This window comes from Anolis sagrei, chromosome 3 (assembly GCF_037176765.1).
Source record: "Anolis sagrei isolate rAnoSag1 chromosome 3, rAnoSag1.mat, whole genome shotgun sequence".
Classification (NCBI taxonomy): domain Eukaryota; kingdom Metazoa; phylum Chordata; class Lepidosauria; order Squamata; family Dactyloidae; genus Anolis; species Anolis sagrei.
Window position 1 is genome coordinate 69,071,149 of NC_090023.1, and position 12,411 is coordinate 69,083,559.

At 39.7% G+C, this 12,411-nt stretch overlaps 1 protein-coding gene across 1 annotated transcript in view; it reads left to right on the plus strand.

Annotated features, from left to right (window-relative positions):
- The window catches only part of HUNK (hormonally up-regulated Neu-associated kinase), a 68,565-nt gene that overhangs the window by 38,538 nt on the left and 17,616 nt on the right, over nt 1-12,411 (plus strand). Inside the window, exons 3-5 of the mRNA XM_060770436.2 lie at nt 1,049-1,104; nt 5,293-5,428; nt 7,561-7,688. Of these exons, the coding sequence (XP_060626419.2) occupies nt 1,049-1,104; nt 5,293-5,428; nt 7,561-7,688 (320 nt within the window). The remainder of the gene's footprint in view (nt 1-1,048; nt 1,105-5,292; nt 5,429-7,560; nt 7,689-12,411) is intronic.

A 12,411-nucleotide genomic window follows, 5' to 3' on the forward strand; every position in this document is an offset into this window, starting at 1 on the left:
ACTAGCTTTTGGTCTATTGAACTGCCTTCAGAATCTGTTTTATCTGTACAAGGTTACAGATATACCAAACTTCGCTTTAAAGTCAGTGAGCCATTTTCCCTGTCTTCCATTCACAATTAGGCAGGCAATTTATTGCCTGCCAAATAGTGGAGCTGCAGTTCCCATCTGTCCTATCCAGCATAAACATTGATGAAGCCTGCTGGATATTCTAGTTCAGCTCGATATGGAGGACCACCTTTAGCCCAATCCTGATTTATGTCATGTAATGTATTAATATGGGTTTTTTTTTTTAAAAAAAAATGAAAATTGCCCTTTTAATATTATTTCCTACAGTGTGAAATAGTGTAATTGCAACATGCAACCATTTCTCCCTCAGGGACCTTCCACACAGCCCTATATCCCAGAATATCAAGGCAGAAAATCTCACAATATCTGTTTTGAACTGGAATATATGGCAGTGTCAACTCAAATAACTCAGTTCAAAGCAGATACTTTGGGATTTCTGCCTTGAGATTTCAGGATATAGGGCTGTGTGGAAGGGCCCTCAGACAGTTCCCAAAAAATTCAGTCATCTTGTGTAGGAGACTAACTGTGGGTCGTGACCCAAATCATATATTATTCAACCACCTTTCTCTTCCTCCTTCTCTATGTACTTACTTATTTGTATGATATTACCACCATATTGCTCATTTATTTGCTTTATTGGTTTGTTGCATTTATATCTTACAAAAGCAAATAACATTGTGTCTAAAATTACCTTTTCAGATAATGTAAATAACATGTATATGAACAGTAAATAAATATTGTGTTCAGACATTATGTGTGTATATGCAAATACAGGTATTCCAAAATCTGAAATCCCAAATCCTTCTGTTTCCAAGCATTTCAGATTAAAAACACTATTAGTGCACCAGAATATGAAAATCAGGGCAACAATCTGATACAAATGCAAAATGGCAGTAATTAAGGAAACTTAAAATATTGAAACTAATGAAATATCGAAGGCATAATTGTGCATATTGTCATTATGTATGTTTATATATTTCAGGGATTTGAAGATAGAAAATCTCTTGCTGGATGAAGATAACAATATCAAGCTTATTGGTATGAAACTTCTATAAAATTATTAATGCCTGCTATTTTTTCTGTGATAATATTGGCCAACACACATTTTGGCCCTTCACAGCCCTATATACCAGAATATCAAGGCACAAAATCCCACAGTACCTGCTTTGAACTAGATTATCTGTGTCCACACTCAGATAATTTATTTACTCCATATATACACTGCTCTTCTCAGCCCTCGGGCAACTCAACGAATTTCCTGCCTTGATATTCTGGGATATAGGGCTGTGTGGAAGGGCCCTAAGAAACTAGAACTAATGTGGTCTATCCAATGGAATTTTCTAGGTCTTCCTTAAAGGCCAAGTTCTAATGGGCTATGGGCCCTGTGGGGACAGACTACTGGGGCCAGTCCCCACACCCATCTTGCAACTTTCCAGGCCACCATTAGGCCTCCCAGCATGCCTCCTGGAAAGTACCAATGATGTGCCAGTAAGCGGGGGGGGGGGGGGGGAATTGCTCCTGGACCACCACGCCTCGCCTCATGGCATGTCATTGGTATGCTCCAAGAGATGCACAGAGAGGCATCATTGCAGTCTGGTAAATTTCCTGTTATTTTTAGGACTTTTTTTTGGGGGGGGGGGGTGGTTCTCAGTGTCCACATGTCCTCTGGAAGTATGTGGACACCCAATTGGCAAAGCCTGTTTTTTGGGGTGGCGGGGGGGGGGGTGTTTTTTGCTGCCGAGACTTAAACCCATTTCGGAGCAGGTTTAAAAATGCCTGGAAGCACCCTCAGTGGGAATTTAAATCCTTGTCTCCAGAATCCTAGTCCAGCATTTAAACCATTACATTACTCTGGCTCTCAAGACAAGGATAATAAGTCAATAAGGGATGCTAATGTTAACTTTAAAAGTATTAAAGAGGGGAATACAGTATGTAACATGAGAAATGACCATTACTTAATTTGCCTGATAGCCTCTAGAAGTATGCAGTGATTGCCATTTGAGCAATCCTGAGCCTTCCTGTTCTGCTATAACAGCGAGCCGATATATTCTTTAAAATGTGTCCTCTCTGTGGCCATTTTGCATTGATAAATGTGGCATCTGAGTTTTCCCTGTAGAAACAAGGCATCTTGTCGAATGGGAAAATGCCAATATTTCAACCTGTAGAACATCAACACAAAAGAAAATACAATAAATCAGAAGAGTATCTTGGGAGCTCAGCCATTCATGTCAGTCTTTTGTTGTACAAAGTGTTCATGATTTAAGGGGAAGAAGAATAGACCCCCTACTTTAGAGTCTTGCATTGTCCTTGGCTTTTTCATGCTGTGTGGGGTGGAGAGCTTTAATTCCGAGCGTTGGCTTCTCCCAGTGCCACTGGCACTTGGGGCTCCCTCAAAATGCCTCAAGCTGTACACTCAGGATACTCATCTGCAAAATTAGAGTGACAGTTTGGCTGTGGAGACATCTCTATAATTTGTCAATGGCCCCTTGATTGTATGTGCTGTCTTTAATCTCCCTCTGCATCCAACTCCTGCAGACACTATAGATTAGTCATCTTCTTTCACTATCTGTTTATAATTCCCATTAATGCTCGTTGTGGGCATTGAAAGGAAAATACTCCCCTTACAAGAACATCTGCTTATGTATTTAATTCTGTGCCTTCACATTTTTAACAGTAGCGAGCCTGGCTTTGCAGGCAAAGCCAAATGACTGTTACTTCAAGGCTTCATCGCCTCAAATGTGACAACATTGTTGTTGAAAATTGAACCAGAAAATTAATGAATGAGGCAAATCAACGAATGTGACAAAGGTCCGGACAGGACTGCACAACAGTCTACTGAAATGGTGGATATGGATAAGGAATACCAGAGTTTCTCTTGGTTTACTTTGACTTTGGGCTTTATCACAATATGCTGTTATAGCATTATTTTCCACTTTTAACAACTATGGAGACATAATATGAAATACGAGAATTTACAGTTTAGTCAAAGGCATTTTGAATTCTCAGCTAGAGAGTTCTTGAACCTCTCTAAGGGCCCTTCCAGACAGCCATATATCCCAGAATATCAAGGCAGAAGATTCCACAATATCTGCTTTGAACTGGGTTAGCTGAGTCTACACTGCCATAAATTCCAGTTCAAAGCAGAAAACGTGGGATTTTATTCAGCTGTGTGGAAGGGGCCTAGGCTATAAACCTCAGAATTCCACAGATGTTGCCATGGCTGTTGAAGTGGAATAGCCATGCTATAACTGTAATAATAAAAATAATAATAATAAAACTTTATTTATATTCCGCTCTAACTCCCCAAAGGGACTCTTGGCCACGAACAAGACTGGCCTTAGCCTGCATTGATATCTCTGTCCATCATAACTGGCAGTAGAAAGTAACATCTAAGACAAAAATTATGTAGGGCTGTGATTTTAACATTGTCACTTTTCTTCTCCTGTATGATTTTTAACATCTTTGCCTGATGTATCTTACGCTTTTTATTTGGCCCAATAAATGTATCACTGTTCTATGGATTTTGCTGCATCACTAACATGGCTATTATTTAACATTTTAAGAAAAATATGTCTACCTAAACAAAGATTCACCAGAATTAGCATTGCATAAACCTAAATTCCCATGCACAGTCATTCATGTTAGGCTCCATTAAAGAGTCCTGCCAAGCTTATCTGGACAGAAGCCCCTTCCTTTTCCAGTCATATCCGATATGAAAAAGGAGCTGTTTCTGCTCTCCAGAAAAACATGATGCTGTGTACTTGGCAGGATGGCAGAATCTTGACACAGGAAGTGAGAACAAATTTAGAAGGAGTGCCATCAGACACTATTTCATATATTCAAGAAATTTGCGCCCTAAAAATCCACTTTCTCTCATAGTTGTGCTGATATCACAAATAGGATCCAACACAGGAATTTCTCTGGTAGAAATAGAAAAGGATAATCTCTCCTATCCATAAAATCACATAGGCATATCCTTGTTCTAGAGAAGTGGGTTTTAGACAGCTCTGATGGGTGCAAAAGGAGATGGGAAAAAAATAAAGTTCCATGTCTTTAATGCAGTGGTTCTCAACCTGTCTAATACCACAACCCCGTAATACAGTTCCTCAAGTTGTGGTAACCCCCAAGCATAAAATTATTTTCATTTCTACTTCATAACTGTAATTTTGCTATTGTTATTAATCATAATGTAAATATCTGATATGCAGAATGTATTTCCATTCACTGGACTAAATTTGGCACAAACACCGGATTTCCATTCACTGGACTAAATTTGGCACAAACACCTGATTGAATACTGGTGGGGTGGAGTGAGGATTGATTTTGTCATTTTGGCGTTGTAGTTGCTGGGAGTTATAGTTAACCTAGAATCAAAGAGCATTCTGAACTCCACTAGCAATTGAATTGAACCAAACTTGACACACAGAAGTCCCATGACCAACGGAAAATACTGGCTTTGGTGGGCATTGATCTTCAGTTTTGGAGTTATAGTTCACCTATATCTAGAGAGCACTTTGGACTCAAACAGTGATGGATGTGCACCAAACTTGGCACAAATCCTCAATAGGCCAAAATGTGAACACTGGTGGTGTTTGTGGAAAATAGGCCTTGACATTTGGGAGTTGTAGTTGCTGGGATTTATAGTTCACCTACAACCAAAGAGCATTCTGAACCCCACCAATGATAGAATTGAGCCAAACTTCCACACAGAACCCCCATGACCAATTGATAGTACTGTGCTTTCTGATGGTCTTTGGCGATCCCTCAGATCCCCTCCCAGAGTCCCAACCCCCAGGTTGAGAAACATTGCTTTAACTGGATTGAGTTAAATCAAGGCGCATTTTATATACATCAATTTAGATATATGAACCCATACAGTAATCTTTCTTCCTAGAGATTATTTAGATTTCCTGTCCTGTTTACACTTCCACCTTATTTAACCTATTCATTTAAGAAACTTTTAATGCTGATGCTTCATGTTAAATAACTGTGGTCGGGGTGTACAATAAAAAGATTAAATAAATATTGCAAGATCTGTATGTGTCTATATATTTTAAAGTGTCCAGGTGGGGGTTTTTTGTTTGTTTTACAGAAAAACTCAACCAAACACAACAGAACTTTTAAGTGGAGAAATCAAACCATGCTGATGGCAGCAAAGGACATATTCTGGAAGGTTCTTTTCTCAAGTGCAGCATTTAAAGATCTATTTATTTCATTTTTTCACAGATTTTGGCTTGAGCAACTGTGCGAGTATCTTGGGATATACTGATCCATTCAGCACACAGTGTGGCAGTCCAGCCTACGCAGCGCCTGAGCTTCTTGCAAGGAAAAAATATGGTCCCAAAATAGATGTTTGGTCCATGTGAGTTACTATTATTGAAAACCTATGTGTTTGTTTGCTTTTGCATGTTCTTTTTTGACCTTTAAGTAAGTAGCAGTACAGGTTTTAACTGAAGACACTCATAAGAAGAAAATAGATTCCTGTGCTAGCATGTACCTTGTAGACACACAGTGTTGTACCTTGTAGACACACAGTGTTGCAGTCCATTCTCCAAATTGTCTTCAGTCTAGTGCAGGAATGGGCAACAGTGAAAGGCTGTGGAACCACATTAGCTCTACAGGAGACTTCTGAGCACCACACATCCTGCACCTTGTGTGTATTTTTTTTATGTTTGCCCCCAAACACCCATTAGAGCAGTGTTCTCAACCTGTGGGTTTCCAGATGTTTTGGCCTACAACTCCCAGAAATCCCAGCCACTTTACCAGCTGTTAGGATTTCTGGGAGGTGAAGGCCAAAACATCTGGGGACCCACAGGTTGAGAATAATTGCATTAGGGTGTATGGAAGCCACACTTTCCCCAGCCCAGGTCTAGTGTATATCATTTACTTTGGCCATCAACAGTACTCCTTATTTAAACTCATAGGTCAAGATATGCCCATACCCACTCTTCCCAAGCTCATATCATAAGGTACCAGAGAAGTTGAGCCAGGGTCCACAGTATCAACATCCAGGACTTTTTGATTGTCATAGATAATGATATTACCTGCAACCACTTCAAATGCTTATTACAGTCTGAACTTAGCTGTAGTTCCCATAGTAGATGTTGGGGTGGGGGTGGGGGTGAAGGATTCCCAGCAAATTTGTTTTATATACAAATTATCCTTGTTAAATGACAAGTATATTCATGGGTGTAGTTACTAAGGGAGGTATCTCACCCCTCAAGTTGTGTACATAGCTTTGGGCATTTCCATACAAAATGAGCTCTAATCACCAGCTCATTCCCTTCAATATTTTAATAAAAGAAAGAGTGAGAGGTGTTTGAAATCTTACATAATTAAATATAACTCTTTGTATGTGAATCAACTTAAGCCGACTTTCCAAAGACTTATACAGATGATAGACATTTTAAAAATGTAACAAATGATCTTTTGTTAATACTGAGGTAATTTTGGGCAGATTGTTTTTTATCATGTCAGGAGCGACTTGAGAAACTGCAAGTTGCTTCTGGCATGAGAGAATTGGCCGTCTGCAGATGCGTTGCCCAGGGGACACAGCTGGATGTGTTACCATCCTATGGGAGGCTTCTCTCATGTCCCCACATGGGAAGTTGGAGCTGACAGATGGGAGCTCACCCTGTTCCCTGGATTTGAACTGCCGACCTTCAGATCAGCAGTTCAGCTGGCACAAGGGTTTAACCCATTGCACCACCGTGGCTCCTTTTGGGTAGATAATTTGATGACAGAAATAAAGGGAGATTTTTTGGAGACATCCTTTCATGGCACCTGCACTGAAACTGCACCATATTGTTGGTTGTAAAGTGGTCTTTCCTTCCTTTCATCAGATGACTTGATAATTTTCAAGGTCCTAATTGGGAAACAAGTTATCAGTTGGCCTCACACAAGTTAAGAGGTCCTAGATCTGATTTCTGGAGAACCCTAGTTATCAAACTGCTGGTTGTTTATCCTAGCTCTCAATAGTTGTATCTCCATTCCCTTGTCCATCCTCTGTCATTTCCCTACACAGATGAGCTGTTAGAGCTAAGGACTCTCAGTGTTGGCCACTGAATAGCTACAGAATAGGGTTGCACTTTAGTTATTTTGGAAGGTGGGGGGGGGGGGAATTGAACTGTACTTTAAAACTCTATTTTTAATTAATGCTTTTGTGTTTGTCAAGTGGAAGAATCCTGATGCATCCCTATAATTTTAAAAGAAGTATTAAAAACTGGCAAAATGCTTTGCTCTTCATTAGGGCAACACTCATGCAGTAGTGGTTCTGTGATTATATGATTAGGCCAACATAGAAATCTTTCTAGTATTTGGATGATACAAAAGTACCAGTGTTAACTTTATATTTTCTTATTTCTTCCTCAATCAATAAACATCAGCTAGTAAACTTAATGTATTCCTTTGCATGTCTTGACTTGTTTTTCTTTCTTTCTTAGTTTAACTATTTACGTGTTATAACTGGTTTTAACCCTTACTCTTCTTTTACAGTGGTGTGAATATGTATGCAATGCTGACTGGGACGCTGCCGTTTACAGTGGAGCCATTCAGTTTGAGAGCATTGTATCAGAAAATGGTAGACAAAGAAATGAATCCTTTCCCTACTCAGCTATCCACAGGTAAATAATGCTGTTACTTAAGTAATGCACAACAAACCATCACAGCTTTTGCTCTGCATATGAACTTTTGTTTCCTTTGGGTAAATTTCTAATTAGTTGTTGTGAGTTTTTTGGACTGTATGGCCATGTTCCAGAAGCATTCTCTCCTGAAGTTTCACCTGCATCTATGGCAGGCATCCTCAGAGGTTGTGAATGAATATATTCAGCCTGTAATAGCCTCATTCATAGAAGTGTGTCATTTTTAAATTTGAAGTTACCAGAAGAATTCAGACATCTCCAATTCAGATGCAGAGCATCTCTGCACATCAGATTTGCTCAGAAGTAAATCTGAATGATCTTAGTGACATTTATTCCTGGATACATTTGCCGTCAAGATACTTGAAAAGTCACTTGACCCATCTAATTGCAGAAATGAATCATTACCAAAAAACATTGAGTTTTTCTTCTTCTGTGCTGAAGCCCCGAGGAAACTTTCTTCCTTTTGCTTTCACACATTCGTAGCAGTAATAAATCAAACGGCTGTTAGCTGTTATTAAATCCTATCTTCTTAAACATAAATCACTCTCTTTGTGAGCTAGAAAAATAACTCAAAGCTTCTCTCTTAGAACTTGACATTGTTTTTTCTTGCTCATTAATTATATGAATGAGGCACTATAGCCTAAATCCAGTTGTTAGTCCCAGTTAGAGTAGACCCATTGAGCCAATTGATAAATGGTAAGGCATAACTCATGAAAATGGCATTGTTTCAGTGGGCTTACTCTAGTAACCATTGGACATGCCCATTTTCTCAATTCTATGCTTAGTTTCAATTGAGGATCAACAAAGGTGACAATGGGACTGCTTCTAAAAGAAACCATAAGGTTGGCTTGATTTGTCTTGTTTGGTGTAGCAAACCCACCCCCAAAAAAGAATTAAGACCAATAGGACAGAAGTAGTTGGTTTTCACAAGTCTGTGAAATACAAATGGTTTTGCAGGTATTTACATCCTGTAGAGTTGCCATAGTTTCTGCTTATTTGATATGATGGTGGTACCGTGCTAAAGATATGTCTTCTGCTTTTTCCAAAGACAGAGAATTAATGGTGCAGATCTAAAGATGCTAGCCTTTGTACCATGTTACATAACTTTATGTATCAAGATTTGATTTAAAGCAACACATTCAGTGGCTTCACATTCAATGACTCCTCAAACAGTAATTTAAGATGATACTTCGTTTTCTCTTTTTAGCCTTGCATCACTAGGCAATACTCCAAGCTCAGCCGGGTGCTGCATTCAATAATTGTTTAAATCAAGGGTGAAAGCCTTGTATTTGTTTGATTATCTGAAGACAACAGCACTTACTGAACTTAACTTAATTGGTGACGTGCACCATAGAATTCATATCCTGGTGCACACACATTAGTATGATCACTGAGAAACAATTCTTTCTATACATGCCATATTATATATATATATATATATATATATATATATATATATATATATACAGAAGCCTTTATACAGGCATCTAGCCCATAAAAACATTTTGATCACAAAAAATGCCCTGGAAGCATTATTTGATTTTTTTTGTCTAACTGGTAATTTTATCTGGAAAGAATTGCAGTTTTCAATTGACATGAAATTCAGAGACTATAGTGCCATGCTTATCTACTTAGAAACAGATCTCGTTGTGTCCAGTACAACTCAGTCCATGCTAGGAGAGTATAGGATTGCAACCACAGACCTTCTCTTCTAATACAGCTTTCCACAAAGTCTTTTAGGAAATATAAGTCAATCTGTAACTGATTTTATATGGGCAGGATTCCAAAATTGTAGAACTTGGCTGTAACCTCAGATTAATTCATGGTTTCTCTTTTTCATGACTGCTGGGTTTCAAATGTGTTCCATCTGCAACAGGAAAATGAAGTAAAAGTGAGATGCCTTCAGAAGGGTTGGTTGACCAGAGTGCTAGAGTTTCAATGCATATCAATCTTATTTTTAAACTTCCGCTCTCCTCAGTTTGTTTATGGTGAAGAATTATATTCAGGATACATATGCCACAGATTAATTGCTGCACTACAGTTAATTGTATCCCAGCTAACACCTCTGTGTAATGTTACCTCAATATTGTGTGAGTGTATGGTCCATTAATCAAGTTCCATGGAGAACTGAGTGAATTGTTGGCATTTTTAAGGCTTGAACACTGTATGTGTGTGCTTGTAAAACAAATAGTCCTGATATTAATTATTTAACGAATGTGGTAGAAGGGGGAGAGGTCTTAAGAAAGTAGCTTTTTTTTTTTTTTTTTTTGCTGCCAATGAGAGAGCTAACTCATATCATACAGGCATAGCATGCAGAGTAGACAGAAATTATTCTGTACTTTATGTAACAAACATACTAGAGGAATAGGTGGAAATTTTCAGCACTCCTTTTTCCCAGTTTTTGATCTGATTTGCAGGAGGCAGTTCCAAATAGAGAAGTCTTAGGGTGGTTCCACACAGCCCTTTAACCCAGGAGCAATTGTGTTTTTAAAACATGATTGTTCCTGGTTTCTAGTCCACTCACTCTCTCCAGTAAGCACATGCTTTTCTGGAGGGGAGGGTGTCCACATGTCCTGCTGGGCTTTCCAGCAGGGTACTGGGACACAAAAAAAACCAAACCCCTTTAAAAGCCTTTAAAAAGGGAAAATAACTCAGCTATTTCCCCTTCTCCAGAGTTCTCCTAGTTCGTACCAGTGATGTGCCAAGAGAAGGAGGGGAGGGGTTATTTTTCTCCCCCTCCTTTCTCTTGGCGCGTCATTGGTATGACCCAGGAGAAAGGGAAATGGATTCCGTGTGAATCATTTTCCTTTTTAAAAGGCTTTATAAAAGGGGGTTTGGGAGGGGGTGGGGGCTGTCTTGGTCTCCGGAGCTCAAAAAACCTGAGGCAGAGATGTAGATGGGCACCGGAAGTTGCATGGCATGATCCCCAGTCCCATCTACACAGCCCCCGCACCTGGAACGACACGGGTCTTCTGAAAGACCCAGGTCTTTTCAGCATACAAATTAGCTCAGTTCAAAGCAGGGTTTTCCTGCGTTGTGCCAAAAGCATTTGTTTTTCCCTGAAGCATCAACTGGACAGCCCAGGGAAAAATACGGGTGTGCGTGCACTATAGGTGCTCTCTGGATGCGCCCTTAGTGTTTCCTGGGTTAGCACATCTAACATCAATTAAGTTTGTACCACTTCCTCTAGCCTGCAATTTTCCTTGCTCCCATGTCGATCAAGGATAACTTTCCATATGTTATTATATTGCACTCATAACCAAAATAAATGGTGAAGTTTTCTGGGTACTGCAGTCTGACAACATTTGGTGGGTCATAATTTCCACTCCTGTTGTACATTATTTGGCAGATCACTTAGCTTATAAAGACTAAATTCTCTGAGGGAAGGTTTTTGCGATATCTTCCATTTGGCAGATAGTGAAAAAAGCTAACAGGAAGAAAATAAAGTAATTGGAAATGTGCAGAAAAAAGAGTTTTGTAAGTACTATGGACCTCTAAAACTCTAAATGAATGGATCCTAGAGCAAATCAGGCCAAACCTCTCAGTAGAAGCCAAGGTAGATGATTGAATTGAAGCTGATATATCATGAGACAACATGACTTCTTGGAAAAGATAATAATGTTCAGTAAAGTGGAAGGCATTAGGTTAAGTGGAAGATTGCACTATAGGTGATTTAGTCAATGAAGGAAGCTACATCTTGCAAGGCCAAAGCAGGTTTCTTCTACTTTTCTTTGATAGGGTTGCTGTAATTCAAAGTCAACTTGATAGCCAACCACAGCAACAACCACAGACTAGGCATAAAGTGTAGTGGTGCTAATCCCATCATGTAGAACATTTCAAAACCCTGCTTTAGCCCATTAGATCCAAGCCTTCCTGAAAGGCTCAGTTCTAATGGGCTATGGGCCCTAACCCACACCCATCTCGCACCTTTTGGACTCCTGAAGCCCAAAGATGCAAGATAGCGCCCACTGCTTTCCCACCCCTACCCCTCAAAAAGCCCTAAAAATAAGAGTAAATTTACTGGGTCATCATTAGACTTCCCTGCATGCCTCCTGGTGGAATGTACCAATGACATGCAAGGAAGCAGGTGGGGGGATCACTCCTGGGCCCTCCTGCTTCCTGGTGCATTATTGGTACACTCCAGGAGACGTGCAGAGAGGCATCATGACAACCTGGTAACTTTACTCTCAATTTTAGGGCTTTGGGGAGGGTCCGTGTCCCCATGCCCTCCTGAAAGTTACTGGGAGGGCATGCGGACACCCAATGGGCAAAGACCATTTTTCTTTGTTTGTTTGTTGTTTGCTGTGGGGACTTAACCCTCTCCAAAGCAAGTTTAAATGATGTCTGGAAGCACCCCAAGCTAGGATATCAACTGACTGGAAGTGTTGCTTAGAAGCTGTGGTTTTCAACTGTTGGTCCTCCAGTTGTTTGGGGCTTTAGTACGCAGTAGTTCCAGCCAGCAGTGCCATGTGTATTGGAAGTTTAAAATGTGGTGAACCGAAGGGCTAAGGAACACCCATGTAGAAAAAACATTTTCTTTAAAACTTTGTCTGCAAAGCATTGGTGGCTCAGGAGACAAGACAACTCTGAATCCTTACTGGTGGCAGTCCTAGTTTTAGGGTTGAGTACCTTCGTTATCTACTAGAGATTTAAAAAATATAATACAGTTTGCACACAATACAGAGAAATGTATTATTTGCAGGTC